The sequence below is a fragment of the Oncorhynchus mykiss genome, chromosome 19 (assembly GCF_057628025.1).
Source record: "Oncorhynchus mykiss isolate SJ-2025 chromosome 19, ASM5762802v1, whole genome shotgun sequence".
Taxonomy (NCBI): Eukaryota; Metazoa; Chordata; class Actinopteri; order Salmoniformes; family Salmonidae; genus Oncorhynchus; species Oncorhynchus mykiss.
The window spans coordinates 58,263,669-58,281,077 of NC_143040.1; the positions used below are offsets into that span (position 1 = coordinate 58,263,669).

Below are 17,409 nucleotides of genomic sequence, written 5' to 3' on the forward strand. Positions count from 1 at the left end.
CGCTATCTTGTCCAATGTTGTGTGTAGAGGGCTTGTGAGATGAATTGTCTTGGATATTTGACTGTTGTCATCAGCGGGTATTGTTAGGAGAGATCATTATTCATAAATCCGATTTTTCACTAAATGGACATACACTTTAAGAACTGTAAATATTATTTAATCTCATATACTGTCACGTATCTTAGCGTAAATGGTCAGGGCATGGCATTTTAAGTTATTTTCCAAAACCTGTAAAAGTCAAACCCCATCCCATCCAATAGTCATCCTAGGACTTGTTATCCAAAATGTTAACAAGCTTACATGTTTATTATGCCTTTGTTGGAGTCTCCAAATACCATCAGGCAGTTGTGAGATATTTTATTACAAGTCCAATGTTTGGCATGGTCCATCAGCTTCCATTAAAACATGCTCCTTTCATCCCAACCTCTTACTTCCCTAAACCCATTGGATTTCACAGCAATACCAGCCAAATGACGCAGGAATTTGCTGGAATTCATATTATGTGTTTCTGCCTTCCGAGAACGATAGAACTCCACATGCTGCATCTTGAGTCCAAACTGTGATGACACTGGGAACAACAGACATCTAAATCTCTGTAGAGACAATTTTGTGTCATTCGGTCTTGATTGAATATAAACCATTTTCAAAAATAGAGAAACACAACAGTGATTTGATTACATTGGTTGAAAAAATAGGAATATTTGTGTCTTGCGCCTTTTGCTTCTAAATAATATCAGAATTTGTGTAACATTTTAACCAGAGTCAGGCAATCCCTTGAGTGAAATACGATAGTGAGTGGAATAATTAGCGGGTATGACACACTGGAACATGGATTGAGCTCTGAGGACAGGGAAAACCTCCATATGACTTCAGAAGTTGTGTCTCCATTGTAAGATGGCGCCTGAGCAGAAGGCAGACGTTTTACGTGCCCCCAACCGATTGTGTTTTTTTTGTTTGTAACTTATTTTTGTACTATTTTTTTTTACATAATGTTGCCGCTACCGTCTCTTATGACCAAAAATAACTTCTAGACATAAGGACTGCGATTACTCACCACAGACTAGCAGAATCCTTTTTCTTCTCTCATGACTCTGACGAGCCCGAGGCGGAGGATCTACGGCTCCCTCGGGAACAGGCCCCGACCCCAGTGATCTGCATGAAAAGGAGGCGGAAAAAGATAGGCCAGAGGGCAGGCTGCCTTCTGAAAGAGTCAGAGGTGATCGAATAAGCCCCCACTCCCCTCAATTCTGCTAGCAAACATGCAATCTTTGGACAATAAAATGGATGAGTTTTTGGGAAGATTAAACTACCAACGGAACATTAACTCTTAAGGCATGGATCCCGCTAGCGGGATCAAAATCCTGTGAAGCTGGGGCACGCCAAATTCAAATGACAAAATCGTAATATTAAACATTCATGAAAATACAAGTGTCTTACATCGTTTAAAAGCTTAACTTCTTGTTAATTCAACCGTGTTGTCAGATTTCAAAAATACTTTATGGGGATTGTTTGAGGACAGCTCCCCACACCAAATGACTTTTCCAAACCAAATGACTTTTCCAAACCAGCACAGGCATCACAAAATCCCAAATAGCGATAAAATAAATAACTTACCTTTGAAGATCCTCCTCTGTTTGCAATCCCAGGGGTCCCAGCTACACAACTAATGGTCGTTTTGTTCAATAAAGTCCTTCTTTATATCCCAAAAATGTCCCTTTAGTTGGCGCACTTGATTCAGTAATCCACTCTTTTAACATGCATACAAACGAATCCAAAAAGTTACCAGTAAAGTTTGTCCAAACAAGTTAAACGATGTTTCTAATTAATCATCAGCTATCTAAATAAACAATCAAGTTTAAGACGGAGAATAGTTTGTTCAATAGGGAAGATAAATAACGAAGAGTGCACACCTCATTCACGCACACAACAAGACTACATTTCTATTGAGAGACACCTTGGAAAAACTACAACTACTCTGTCATTTTTCCAAAAACAAGCCTGGAACCCTTTCTAAAGATGGAAGCCATAGGAACTGCAATCTGGGAGCTATTTATTTGTATATTCCATAGACAAGCATTGAAATGGACTGTGAACTCAAAACATTTTCCGGGTGGATTTCCCTCGGGTTTTCGCCTGCCTTGTCAGTTCTGTTATACTCACATACATTATTTTAACAGAGTGTTTAACAGAGTGTTTTCTATCCAATGCCATCGATTATATGCATATCCTAGCTTCTGGGCCTGAGTAACAGGCAGTTTACTTTGGGCATGTCATTCATCCAAACTTCCGAACACCGCCCCCTAGCCCTAAGAGGTTTTAAGACTACCAAAAGTCATAATTCAGACATGTTGAGGGGGTCAGGTTTTGATTAGCATGGAATGTGGTGTTTTTAGTTGATTTTTAACTTATTTCCTTCTTATACTCACTTCATAATCAGACCAATAGCCCATATCGACTTCAAAGAACAGTTGGTTTTGACACAAATCTGTATGTTTATGCTGCGGTTAACATCTTTAAAATAGAGGATTGGTTTTAGTGCATTTAACAATATCTTATAAACAAAGGTCCTTCAGACTCACTACTCTGATGCTCATATTTCTTTTGATGGTTAAGGATCAAAACCCCTATAGCGTCAGGCTACATACAGTTGTGGGTACTGTATTTGGATTTCAAACCTCTGTGGGTTTTCTCTGCTTTTTAATGGTTAACACATGTCATCTGGTCACAAAAACACTACCTGCAGGCAATTTAGCACGCTCTTATAAGCGGGGCTTTAACAAATAAAAAGTGTGTATCAAATTTTTTGATCATCCAAGAAGCAAATAAAATGTTTTTAATAAGCCGTTTTATAGCCGTTAATGTTTGCATCCGGGCGCAGTGTGAAAATACTTTGACTGCTGAGAATCCAGTGCTTTCAACAGTTTCCCATGTCTGCCAGTGGTAGCAGTCTTGGCCTCCAAATGCCTCTTCTCCCACTCTTTCTCTAGGGGATTTCTTCTATAGAACTCCCCCTGTAAGGGTATTTTCCCTTCATAATGATGAATTGAAATAAACTCAGTTGTTCCTTACTTGACAGTTCTGATCATTTTCCTAAGTGCTTGTTTTCTCTTTGGATGGAGATATTGAGCCAAAAATGCATAGGAGTAACAACCTGAACACTATCACATAGTTATTATTAGGCTACATGTAAATACATGTCTGATAATTAAAAAGCTGATAGCATTAAATGAATCAGCCACTAAATGTATGTTAAATCAACTGGTTCTGATATAGCTTTGTTTTATTTAATCTTGCATTCTGAACTTTTAGCCTCAACTCTTCAGATAGTCCTCTTTGTGGGACTCCCATTTTGTATTCCTCAAAATGTTCTTCTTCAGATAGTGTGCCGTGTTTGAAGCTCTTAACATGAACCTTGTGGTCATGCCGATATAATAAAGTATTTTAACCTTCCACAGTTAGAAGAGTGACTGGGAAAGTAAGCTTGAATCCCTCCAAAGAGCACCTTTTATGGGGTTAAAGACATACGCAAGCACTGCTTATAACTTACCCTTTTAATTGTGTGTCTTTGATGTGTACATCCCTGCTCCAAGGCTGCATATTAGCAGGGACTTCAAAAGGAGTTTCCCATGGGTGACTCATCTGGGAAAAACCACGTGTTTTGTCTAGCGAGGTCACACACTACATCCTTCTGACTGGAATACCAAAGGCTGAGTGAATACTTCAAAATTAAATCAAATTTGATTTGTCACATGTGCCCTGAACATAACAAATACAACAGGTGTAGTAGACCTTACCGTGGAATGCTTACTTACAACCCCTCAATTAACCAGCAATGCACAATAACGAGGCTATATACAGTGGGTAACGGTACCGAGTCAATGTGTGGGGGTACAGGTTAGTCGAGGTAATTTGTACATGTAGGTAGGGGTAAAGTGACTATGCAGAGAAAATATACAATGAGTAGAGCCTTGTAAAAACAAAGGGTGGGGGGGGGGGGGGGGGCAATGTAAATAGTCTGTGTGGCCCTTTGATTAATTGTTCAGCAGTCTTATGGTTTCAGGGTAGAAGTCGTTAAGGAGCAGGAAGCATGGCCCCAGTGATGTACTGGGCTGTACGCACTACCCGCTGTAGCGCCTTATGGTCAGATGCCGAGCAGTTGCCATACCAGGTTGGTGATGCAACTGGTCAGGATGCTCTCGATGGTGCAACTGTAGAACTTTTTGATGATCTGGGGACCCACACCAATTATTTTCAGTCTCTTGAGGGGGAAAAGGCGTTGTTGAGCCCTCTTCACAACTTTCTTGGTGTGTTTGGACCATGGTAGTTTGTTGGTGATGTGAATGGGGGCGTGTTCGGCCCTCCTTTTACTGTAGTCCACGATCATCTCCTTTGTCTTGATAATGTTGAGGGAGAGGTTGTTGTCCTGGCATAACACTGCCAGTTCTCTGACTTCCTCCCTGTAGGCTGTCTCATCGTTGTCGGTGATCAGGCCTACCACCATTGTGTTGTCAGCAAACTTAATGATATGGTTGGAGTCATGCTTGGCCACACAGTCACTGGAGTGGGTCTACTTCCTGCCTTACATTGTTGGTGACCAGTGAGAAATGTGGTTTCTGTCTGATGATGTCTCAATGAAAAGAGTTCAATAGGATGATTTGACATTGTTTAGACCAAACTGAAATGTTAAAAATTAAGCCAGCAACCATTCTATACATTTTAGGCAAAAACCTGCTTGCCTCTGCTAGGAGGCTGTGGCGGCAAGTGGCTCTTCCAGCATGACAATAACCCAAATCTCATCAAAATCCACAAAGAAATGTTTAATTGACTATAAATCAACATTTTGCAACGGCCATCTCAGTCTCAAGACTTTAACCACATTGAAAACCTGTGGTTTGAAATGAAGAGGGCGGTTCATAAGAGCAGACGGGATATCAAGGATAGCAGGATATCAAGGATAGCAGGATATCAAGGATAGCAGGATATCAAGGATAGCAGGATATCAAGGATAGCAGGACATCAAGGATCCGGGAAAAGTTCCGTTCAGAGGAATGGTCTAGGATCCCTCTCCTACATAAAACATTTAAGAATAAGGCTCAGTGTCATTACCCTCAGAAAGGGAGGATGCTAGAGTACTGACAACAGGTTGTCAATCATTATTTACCCCTATCTATTTTTTATTTATTTTATTGCTTCTTAAACAAAATCTCTTTCTCTGAGCATTTCCCAATTGTATTATTTATTTTATACAGACTTTTTTGCTCATCTTTATCAAGGGTGCTCATAATTATGGACCTGACTGTATATTATATACCCATTGATTCTTGAATATTATAACTTATATTATTTAACTTAGAATTCCTTACGAGGTTAGTTCAACTGTCGTACCCAATCAGAACCCAAAATATAAACATGTTTAAGTCCATTGTTTGCAAACAATGCAATTGTAAAAAACCCATCCCTCATCTTAATACCAAAATAGTGGCAGAGTGACTGCTTTGTTATAGTTTGAACTGCAGATTGCCCCTTTGAAGCTGTACTCACTCTAGTAAAGACCGTATTTTGGGATTGGCATGTGACATGAGATATACTATATCCAGTGTTTGCAGCTACAGTGCATTTATCAAATAACTGGGACATAGACTGAGACACCACAGACATGAGACTGAAACAAAAGGTAACATTTTCAGTAGTTTTATTGAAAAATGCCTCTTCTGTTTCAGAAATAAATAAGAAAATAAGGCTGTGGAATTCACAATGTGCAGTTAAAACATGAAAAGGCAATTCTATGTCCATAGTCTTGCAAACAAATTCCAACTGCATTTGGTATTGATACAAAACAATAACTATATTCTGATTTGTTTTTGTTTTGTTGAAATCTTAAATATACAACACAGACAGGCAACTCCACCTTTGGGAAAAATCAGCTGTGAGTTAGTATTATAAAAAAAGATACACATTTGGTCTAAAGTAACTCATTGAAAGCCTGATTTGATAATAGCTGGGAATCTTTGGGAACTTTTAATGGAGCTGGAACCAGTAACCCTCTTTCTGATGAAGAGGGTCACCAACTACATGATTTCAAAAGAACAACAGGCAGCTTGACATTGTGAAATTTGAAATGAACTGTGAGGTACAGGGCTAATGTGGAGGGGTACAGAGACATACATATACCTTCCCCAACGTATTTGCTGACTTTCCGATGATTAGTGCATTAAACATTGGACTCTAACACTTAATGCAGTTATGTTACAAGCAGAGACACTTAAAGAAACAGTTAGCAAGCACACAGGTTTGTAATGAAATAATGTCCAGATTCATTATATTTCCACTTAATCTTGCTAAACTTAATTTGTTGATGCGTAAAGATATGTTCAATAAAGCCAAGGGTATCAGACCCATATATTTTATTCTCTGAATATCACTTAATAATCGCACATGTAATAATGGAGATAAATTCAATATAACAATCCTTTGTTTTGTTTTTGTTTATGGTGCTATCCTCTCGGTATCGTCTCTTGATAGTGACCTCTTTCCTCTCGGGTTTCGTGAGTAACCAGGCGACTGTATTGCCTCAGATTCATCTTCCGGTTCTTCCTCAGGTATAGGGACTAGGTAGGTTTCAGGGTCGGGCTCGTAGCCGGTGGCTAGAAACATTAGTTTGGCCAATCAAACAGGACTTTAGTCAACAGGCTGAGACTTAACATGCACAATGTACATCCTAAACGTTTGTCCTAAACATGAATAATCAACCAACGTATTGAATGTATGGACCAAAGAACTGTCATTAATCTTGCTTGTATGTTAGAGTGATTACATGCACTCCTGAACTTAATGTTATTGAGGAATATGAACCATATTGAACACATACATAAAGATAAATACCACTTCAAGTAATAAAGCTGGGATTGATTTGTAACAAAACACTAATACAACACTGCCACTTGTCTCTAGCTCTATCCTATCCTTTTGCTACTCCTAAAACCCATTGTGGTGTTACACAAATGTTCCTCAGCAAATTAACTAATATATATATGTACACTACCGTTCAAAAGTTTAGGGTCACTTAGAAATATCCTTCTTATTGAAAGAAAAGCACATTTTTTGTCCAATAAAATAACATCAAATTGATCAGAAATACAGTGTAGGCATTATTAATGTTGTAAATGACTATTGTAGCTGGAAACGGCAGATTTTGTATGGAATATCTACATAGGCCCATTATCAGCAACCATCACTCCTGTGTTCCAATGGCACATTGTGTTAGCTAATCCAAGTTTAGCATTTTAAAAGGCTAATTGATCATTAGAAAACCCTTTTGCAATTATGTTAGCACAGCTGAAAACTGCCGTGCTGATTAAAGAAGCAATAAAACTGGCCTTCTTTAGACTAGTTGAGTATCTGGAGCATCAGAATTTGTGGGTTCGATTACAGGCTCAAAATGGCCAGAAACAAATACTTTCTTCTAAAACCAGTCAGTCTATTCTTGTTCTGAGAAATGAAGGTTATTCCATGCGAGAAATTGCCAAGAAACTGAAGATCTCGTACAATGCTGTGTACTACTCCCTTCACAGAACAGCGCAAACTGGCCCTAACCAGAATAGAAAGAGGAGTGGGAGGCCCCCGGTGCACAACTGAGCAAGAGGACAAGTACATTAGAGTGTCTAGTTTGAGAAACAGACGCCTCACATGTCCTCAACTGGCAGCTTCATTGAATAACACCCGCAAAACACCAGTCTCAACTTAAACAGTGAAGAGGCAACTCCAGTATGCTGGCCTTCTAGGCAGAGTTGCGAAGAAAAAGCCATATCTCAGACTGGCCAATAGAAAGAAAAGATTAAGATGGGCAAAAGAACACAGACACTGGACAGAGGAACTCTGCCTGGAAGGCCAGCATCCCGGAGTCGCTTTGTCATTATGGGGTATTGTGAGTAGATTGATGAGGGAAAAAAACAATTGAATCCATTTTAGAATAAGGCTGTAACATAGCAAAATGTGGAAAAAGTCAAGGTGTCTGAATACTAAATATATATAAACAGAAGAAAATGGTAGGAAAAGAACATTTAGCATAGGTTAGGCAAACATACAAAGAATATCATGATTAAATGTACAACTGTCACATGCTTCGGTTAGGACCGGAGCACAAGCTGTGTAAATCACAGGCCTCATACTGTAATAAAACAGAGGTTATGCTGGCAGTAAGTCAGTAAGAAGCGGGTTATAAGGCACAAGCTCAATACAGATGTTAAATGATTTTAGTGGATTGTGTGATTCAAACATAATTTACAAGGCACAATTAGTTTATTTACAGATATCACCTCTACGTCAACATGTTAACACTTGTTCTTTTGCTAAGATATCCACTTTGTTAGTAGTTTTTGGTTTGTTTGTTTTTTTACATGCTCCTTCCGGCGTAGAGAAGCACTCTCTCTCTGTTTGCTGGGGTTTTGGTTCAAGATGCAAACAGGCCAGTAGGGTTGCCATCTCTGCAGCTTGTCTGATAGTAGCTGTGAAGTGGTGTTAGTGCGAGTCCACTCCTTTCTGTCTCGTTTTTGGGCTTTTAACGTTGTTCATTAATTATGTCCCCGGTGGTTATCCTTAAGGGCTCATTAGCCAGTGAGCTAACATCTCAGAAACAGGACTGTAAGCAGCACAGGCAGCATAGAGAGTTTACTAGGACCGACCTGGAAACAGTTCAAACAGGGGGTTAGATCTCTCTGTTGCAGAAAGTTATTTGCCATTTCTATTTCTACTTGGCAGTGTTTAACATGCAATTATGAATATCCACTCTATAACAAACATATTGAGACCTTGGACGTAAAGGGTTCATAATGTTGCCAAAAGGGGGTTGTCGAGACAAAAATATGTCCACTGTCCCATTTGAATAAACTTTTGTTAACAACTGCATTTTGTTTAGAACCCTTGAAACCCATGATCGCCGTACATTGAACCAGAGCGTTAGCTGTTGAGTATAAAGTTGTAAATAAATTAGTGTGCATACGTTACATTCACTATGTATTCAGCTACCCTGCCATGCAGATTGGGATTCAGTCAGTTGGGGACATACCTGGGTAACCTTGTCCATTGTAAGGAATGCCAACACACTGGGAGGAGTCGCAGTAGCCAGGGGGTCCAGGTGGTCCCCTCACTCCTGAGGTTCCCTGGCGACCAGGAGGGCCCCGAGGCCCAGCAGAGCCCGTAGTACCTGTGGCGCCGGTTCGAGCCTCGCCTGGTGGCCCTGGGAGTAGGGAGAGGGAGATGGGTTGTGGAAAATAATTAAAGAATAGTCAGAACGAAACCTCCCTGACATCACCCTTAAATCCCAACTGGAAGTGGAGGGGGGGACTATTGGTTTCTACCACTGTAATTTCAATATTTAGACGGCTCAATTAAAAGTCTGATAAGAAGTGAGCCAGGGCTCTGGTGAGTTACTCCCTGCCCCTGTCTGTCTAGACAGTACAAACAAAGGATGGAATTTCCTCCACTCTCTCGCTCTGTCTTGCTCTTTGATCTCTTAAGTGAGCACATGTGTTGTCAATGAAGGAGCCACCAAAGCAACGCTCATTGTACAACAATCTGATTCTCCCACTCAACAATGAGTCATCATCGCTAGCTAACTAGCTTCCTCCTACAGGAGTTTAGTAGTGTCTTACTTCATTCACAGAAACAGACTTGGCAGTGTTCGACAGGAGGGGGAAGTAGACATCATATATAGCCTGACATTCCCACTATCCCCCCTGCCCCTTGTGATAGGAAAGCTTCTGGGGACTCAGGGCCTTCACATGCTGAATATCAATTAAAGGTGGATGTTATGTTGCCTCCATAAAGACAGCATAATATCAACAGTGAATAAGACGGCTATTTGAGACTAATCCTAAGCCATTTCTAGAATGGGTTTGGGATCACTGATGAATGAGAGGTTGGGGTAACATTGTTTTGATAAGAGAAGATAGCAGCTATAATGCATAATGTTAAATCTTTCATCCAGAAATAGACCTTGGTTCTCAATTCCTTTGATGTATCGTATGTTGATCAAGACCTGTGAACATATCTGTGTGGACCAATCCCGTGAAGAAGAAGCATAAATTCTCTCTCGAAAAGAGAAGTGTTTTTCTGGGAATACGTTTGACGGTTCACTGAGAATTTATGAAACACAGCTGCCCAAACGAAGGTTCATGAGACACATCTAGGTAAATCTTGGCCTGCCCCTTGGGTCTGTCATTTATATTGCACTGGGAGGAGTTCTAAGAGTCACAAAGAGAGGTCCAGGGATAGGATTTAGAACAAAATGGCTACCATGGTGAAATAAGTTAAGAACTGTAGATCAGGAAGTAGTGTAGTAGTGTAGGAACCTCCTGTCTCCAGGTGTTGAGCACAACCATTTACAGTTAGTATGCGGGAAGATTCTTAAGTTCCATACCTTGTTGTTAAGGTACAGTTGAAGTCGGAAGTTTACATACACCTTAGCCAAATACATTTAAATTCACCTTAGCCAAATACATGTAATACATTCACAATTCCTGACATTTAATCCTAGTAAAAATTCCCCGTTTTAGGTCAGTTAGGATCACCACTTTATTTGAAGAACGTGAAATGTCAGAATAATAGTATAAATAATTATTTATTTCTTTCCCAGTCCCAGTGCGTCAGAAGTTTGCATACACTCAATTAGTATTTGGTAGCATTGCCTTTAAATTGTTTAACTCGGGTCAAACGTTTCCGGTAGCTTTCCACAAGCTTCCCACAATAAGTTGGATGAATTTTGGCCCATTCCTCCTGACAGAGCTGGTGTAACTGAGTCAGGTTTGTAGAACTTGCTCGCACACGCCTTTTCAGTTCTGCCCACAAATGTTCAATATGATTGAGGTCAGGGCTTTGAGATGGCCACTCCAATAACTTTACTTTGTTGTACTTTGTGGCCATTTTGCCACAACTTTGGAAGTATGCCTGGGGTCATTGTCCATTTGGAAGACCCATTTGCGACCAAGCTTTAACTTCCTGCCTGATGTCTTGAGATGTTGCTTCAATATATCCACATAATTTTTGTTCCTTATGATGCCATTCATTTTGTGAAGTGCACCGGTCCCTCCTGCAGCAAAGCACCCCCACAACATGATGCTGCCACCCCCGTGCTTCACGGTTGGGATGGTGTTCTTCGGCTTGCAAGCCTCCCCCTTTTTCCTTCAAACATAACGATGGTCATTATGGCCAAACAGTTCTATTTTTGTTTCATCAGACCAGAGGACACTTCTCCAAAAAGTATGATATTTGTCCCCATGTGCAGTTGCAAACTGTAGTCTGGCTTTTTTATGGTGGTTTTGAGCAGTGGCTTCTTCCTTGCTGAGCGGCCTTTCAGGTTATGTCGATATAGGACTCGTTATACTGTGGATACACATACTGTTGTACCTATTTCCTCCAGTATCTTCACAAGGTCCTTTGCACTTTTCGCACCAAAGTACGTTGATCTCTAGGAGACAGAATGCATCTCCTTCCTGAGCGGTATGACGGCTGCGTGGTCCCATGGTGTTTATACTTGCATACTATTGTTTGTACAGATGAACCTGGTACCTTCAGGCGTTTGGAAATTGCTCACAAGGATAAACCAAACTTGTGGAGGTCTACAATTTTTTTTCTGAGGTCTTGACTGATTTCTTTTCATTTTCCTATGATGTCGAGGAAAGAGGCACTGAGTTTGAAGGTAGGCCTTGAAATACATCCACAGGTACACCTCCAATTGACTCAAATGATGTCAATTAGCCAATCATAACCTTCTAAAGCCATTACATAATTTCTGGAATTTTCCAAGCTGTTTAAAGGCACAGTCAACTTAGTGTATGTAAACTTCTGACCCACTGGAATTGTGATACAGTGAATTATAAGTCTAATAATCTGTCCGTAAACAATTGTTGGAAAAGTTACTTGTGTCATGCACAAAGTAGATGTCCTAACCGACTTGACAAAACTACAGTTTGTTAACAAGAAATTTGTGGAGTGGTTGAAAATCGAGTTTTAATGACTCCAAATAAGTGTATGTGAACTTCCGACTTCAACTGTATATGAGTCAGGGGCTTCCGTTAATGGTCTCTGTTTTCTTGTGAGAAGGGAGACCTTGGCAGAGGCATAGCTGTGAAATGGGTTATTGTATATGAGAAGTGAGTGATGGCCGAGGTCTTACCAGGGGGACCACTGAGTCCTCTCTGTCCTCTCTGTCCTGTTCCAGGGGATCCTCTCTCTCCCTTTTCTCCTGGAGCCCCTGCAACAGCACAATCAGATACACAGGCAACAGGTTATTAGCAATGACAAAAAGTCTCATTGTACAGCACCATGTATTTGTAATAACCACAAATGAGCATGTCTGAGGATGGAGGAAATTGTAGCATGGATCAGATTTACTATAGGAAGTGAAGCATGATGGCAGATGACCATCAATTATTTACAAGATGTGATGAACTCTATATATTTAGAATAGATGTGTTATGCACAATCGCTTGCAATCAAAACTTCCATTTGATCTTTGTGCTCCAGTCATTATTTAATTGTACCATTGTTGTAAACGTTGCAATGTTACTCCAGGCTCAAAGAACAGACCAACCGTTATCCTAGGATGTTAGATAGGTTAAAGAAGAGGACCGTGTCCTGTCATAACGTAAAGTTTTGCATCTCTGATATGTTGTAATTTACTTTCAAGCCATACAAAAACAGGAAGTAATAAAAACATGCAAAAAATACATAAACAGCACACTATCACTCACCTCTCTCTCCTTGGTTTCCAGGTAAGCCGGGGTTTCCAGGGAAACCATTTCGGCCAGTCTGTCCAGGTTCTCCACGAGGACCCGTGTTGCCGGCGGGACCAGGGGGGCCTGCGGGGCCTGGGTTGTTGCTAGAGTAACCGGTGGGGATCTGGTTGATCATATTATTAATTCTGCTCATTTGACCTGAGAGGAATGAATGAAGATATGATTAAGGCAGAGAGAAAAATCACATAGATGGTTTATTTGTATACATTGTATGTGTGTGTAGGTGTACCCAACCAATGCTGGTTTATGAAGGTCTAAATAGGAACTCACTATTCACAAGCTGTTCGCAAACTTGTCTGGCAATGGAACGCATCAGATTCTGAGATGCAAAGTCCCCCTGGAAAACAAACACATTTTGGTGAGACAAGGTCATGCTACTCTGAGAAGCAGGGGTCGACAACGTGCTACTCTGAGAAGCAGGGGTCGACAACATGCTACTCTGAGAAGCAGGGGTCGACAACATGCTACTCTGAGAAGCAGGGGTCGACAACATGCTACTCTGAGAAGCAGGGATCGACAACATGCTACTCTGAGCAGCAGGGATCGACAACATGCTACTCTGAGCAGCAGGGGTCGACAACATGCTACTCTGAGAAGCAGGGGTCGACAACATGCTACTCTGAGCAGCAGGGGTCGACAACATGCTACTCTGAGCAGCAGGGGTCGACAACATGCTACTCTGAGAAGCAGGGGTCGACAACATGCTACTCTGAGAAGCAGGGGTCGACAACAGGCTACTCTGAGAAGCAGGGGTCGACAACATGCTACTCTGAGAAGCAGGGGTCGACAACATGCTACTCTGAGAAGCAGGGGTCGACAACATGCTACTCTGAGAAGCAGGGGTCGACAACATGCTACTCTGAGAAGCAGGGGTCGACAACAGGCATCTGGCGGGCAAATAAAAAAGCACTTCCCAAAGTTCTGAGGATTTTTGTTTTTCGTCAAAAAAGGACTAAAATCACCAGGGATTCAGATAAAAATGAGTTTCATTTAGGAAATCTGTTCACCAAGTATTCCCACGAATAAAAAAAGATACGTGATCATGTCTCCATGTAATTAAGGTATGAAATGGTTGTTCTTTTCCAATACAACATATTTTGTGCCTTACTTGTGGTCAATTTGCAGTGTACAAATGATTATAATTATGTTACGGCACCATTGACCATCGGCTCCGACAAAAAATCAGCCCACGGCGTGAATCGAGTTGCCTAGTCCTGGACTAAAGGATACAGTAGTTTCCTAGTCCTGGACTAAAGGATACAGTAGATGCCTAGCCCTGGACTAAAGGATACAGTAGTTGTCTAGTCCTGGACTAAAGGATACAATAGCTGCCTAGTCCTGTACTAAAGGATACAGTAGTTGCCTAGCCCTGGACTAAAGGATACAGTAGTTGTCTAGTCCTGGACTAAAGGATACAGTAGTTGCCTTGCCATGGACTAAAGGATACAGTAGTTGCCTAGCCCTGGACTAAAGGATATAGTAGTTGCCTAGCCCTGGACTAAAGGTTACAGTAGTTGCCTAGCCCTGGACTAAAGGATACAGTAGTTGCCTTGCCATGGACTAAAGGATACAGTAGTTGCCTAGCCCTGGACTAAAGGATACAGTAGTTGCCTTGCCATGGACTAAAGGATACAGTAGTTGCCTTGCCATGGACTAAAGGATACAGTAGTTGCCTTGCCATGGACTAAAGGATACAGTAGTTGCCTAGCCCTGGACTAAAGGATACAGTAGTTGCCTTGCCCTGGACTAAAGGATACAGTAGTTGTCTAGTCCTGGACTAAAGGATACAGTAGTTGCCTTGCCATGGACTAAAGGATACAGTAGTTGCCTAGCCCTGGACTAAAGGATACAGTAGTTGCCTAGCCCTGGACTAAAGGATACAGTAGTTGCCTAGCCCTGGACTAAAGGATACAGTAGTTGCCTAGCCCTGGACTAAAGGATACAGTAGTTGTCTAGTCCTGGATTAAAGGATACAGCACATACCCTCTCTCCCTTTTCTCCTTTTATTCCAGACAGTCCCTGTGGAAAAGAGGAAACATGGATGTTCTCAATACAAGGAAAGCCATTCATTTGCATGAGATTTGCAACAAAACACCACAAATACGCTATGAAATAGTAAGTAGGTTAACATTTTCCAATCAAATGCAGTGGGATGATTCAAGACAGTCTTTGAAGAGGTAGGATTTCAGATGTTTTTGGAAGATGGCTAGGGACACTGCTGTCCTTGATGAAACATACATCATCATCATATGACCACTTGTATTTGTACATACTGGGTTTCCTGTGTCTCCTGGTTTTCCTGGGCTTCCTGTGTTTCCTGGTGAACCCGGAGATCCTGGACTTCCCTGGATGATGAGAAGATGGACAGCGTTATTGCTACATCCACTTACCAAAGTTACGAAACAGTAAACATAAGGACAACAACCACTCCTGGTCCCTGTTAAATAACTGTTGTACAATAGGGACCAGCCCTATACTGAGATGTATATCCACAGTCAAGGCACAACATGGTATACTGTGCCAAGAACATTTAAAGGACAACACCACCCAAAAACTATCTTTTGGTATTTGTTTAATTACCGGCTGTATTTCTGTATCTTGAAAACTTGATTGTTGACATGCAAAACATTGTTGGTACAATATCAACAATGGACTAATGAAACAAATACCAAAAGATAGTTTTTGGGTGGTGTTGTCCTTTAAATGTTCTAGTTCAGTTTTTCGTGGAATTTTTCTTTAACTGGGTGGAAACACTCCCAACAGGGATGGGATGCTTAATGGTCCTCAGAGCAGACCGATGGTAAAGTAGGCTATATATTAATATATTTATTTTATTTTTTATTTAACTAGGCAAGTTAGTTAAGAACAAATTCTTATTTACAATGACGGGCCTACATGTTGACAATGACGTGCTGGCCCTTTGCCTATTGGTATGGTGTGGCCATTAACTACTGTAGAGGCAGGCCTCAATCATAGTAGGGAGAATAAGATGCATGTTTTAGCTGCATTACTGACTGAAGGACTGAGTTTGACTGTGTTTTGACCACGTCTTCTGGCTGCAGTACTCACCATCGGTCCTGTTGGACCTCTAGGTCCCGATGGTCCTTCCTTCCCTGGTGGTCCCTGGGAAGAGAAGATAGACACTCACAACAGGCAGCAATAAAAGTTGGCATTAAGTTGTTGTTGTGTTAAAGGTATGTTGTCAATGTTAACTTTATTTCTGTATATATGTACTGTACGTTTTATGGTGCTGTTAAACTGGTGATGCTTCCAAGAGATGGGACTATAAAAACTCAGTGAAATAAACCAGGACCTCGCTAATCTCCCTAGCGACCAATCTCTGTAGTGTGTTCTACTGCGCAAGTTTAATGGAGCCCAATGACGTCATCTGACATGCACCAGAATACTAGGAGCACACAACAGTTTAACTGCGCACGTTGAGTGATCACATGCACACGTTGAGTTAAGTAGGTGCTGGCTAGATTCATGGCCTTTCAACAGTGCCTGTACACTGAGCAGCTCTGTGTAGAGGTACAGAGATGCTGATCTTACCCTCACTCCACCTGGTCCAACAGAACCCATAGGACCAGCAGCACCAGCAGGACCCTGCAGGAACACAACACACGCAATCAAACTCTGCTAACCAGTAATAACACACAATTCTGACAAAATTGCCTTTTCATTTAGCCAGAAATGATAACTCCTAGTTGTACTGTGTAATAACCGTTCTCTAGTTTCCTTGTGAGAACTCTCTAGTTTTTTAGTGAGAACATGGTAGACTTTTCTGATGCAATTCAGGGTACTTGATTTGGTTGTTGAAATGCATGTTGTTAGCAGAACCATTCGACAGCCAAGGCTGCTATAGTCATAAACATCTTAATGCGATGAGAGATTCTCAAACAAATTATTCTCAAGTATTACTAACATCACAGGGTAATTGTTAGGATTCAGGTAAGTTTCATATTTCGAAAGTAAAGTCGTCCTTGATGGGGGTGAGTGATTCTCAACTAAATTATGCTCATTATTGGCGTCACAGGATAATGCCTCCAATCTTTGAAATCCAGGGGCCGATCATTCAGCACTGGAGTTGTCAGTGATACATTCTGGTCAAGCGGTAGGTTATCAGTGATACATTCTGGTCATGGTGGAGGTTGTCAGTGATACAGTTTGGTCATGGTGGAGGTTGTCAGTGATACATTCTGGTCATGGTGGAGGTTGTCAGTGATGCATTCTGGTCATGGTGGAGGTTGTCAGTGATACATTCTGGTCAAGCTGTAGGTTGTCAGTGATACATTCTGGTCATGGTGGAGGTTGTCAGTGATACATTCTGGTCATGGTGGAGGTTGTCAGTGATGCATTCTGGTCATGGTGGAGGTTGTCAGTGATACATTCTGGTCAAGCTGTAGGTTGTCAGTGATACATTCTGGTCATGGTGGAGGTTGTCAGTGATACATTCTGGTCAAGCTGGAGGTTATCAGGGATACAGTTTGGTCATGGTGGAGGTTATCAGTGATACAGCTTGGTCATGGTGGAGGTTATAAGTGATACAGTTTGGTCATGGTGTAGGTTATCAGTGATACAGTTTGGTCATGGTGTAGGTTATCAGTGACACAGT

General features: G+C 41.2%; 1 protein-coding gene across 2 annotated transcripts in view; it reads right to left on the reverse strand.

The window, feature by feature from the left end:
- Nucleotides 1-5,675: 5,675 nt before the first annotated feature.
- The window catches only part of LOC110498058 (collagen alpha-1(XII) chain), an 89,598-nt gene continuing 77,864 nt past the window's right edge, over nt 5,676-17,409 (reverse strand). For both annotated transcript variants that reach the window (XM_036954995.2, XM_036954993.2), the window contains 9 exons: nt 16,347-16,400; nt 15,864-15,917; nt 15,068-15,139; nt 14,778-14,813; nt 13,065-13,131; nt 12,750-12,932; nt 12,173-12,250; nt 9,065-9,235; nt 5,676-6,644 (listed from right to left, as the gene is read on the reverse strand). In XM_036954995.2, coding sequence (XP_036810890.1) covers nt 6,487-6,644; nt 9,065-9,235; nt 12,173-12,250; nt 12,750-12,932; nt 13,065-13,131; nt 14,778-14,813; nt 15,068-15,139; nt 15,864-15,917; nt 16,347-16,400 — 873 coding nt within the window. In that variant the 3' untranslated portion in view covers nt 5,676-6,486. The remainder of the gene's footprint in view (nt 6,645-9,064; nt 9,236-12,172; nt 12,251-12,749; nt 12,933-13,064; nt 13,132-14,777; nt 14,814-15,067; nt 15,140-15,863; nt 15,918-16,346; nt 16,401-17,409) is intronic.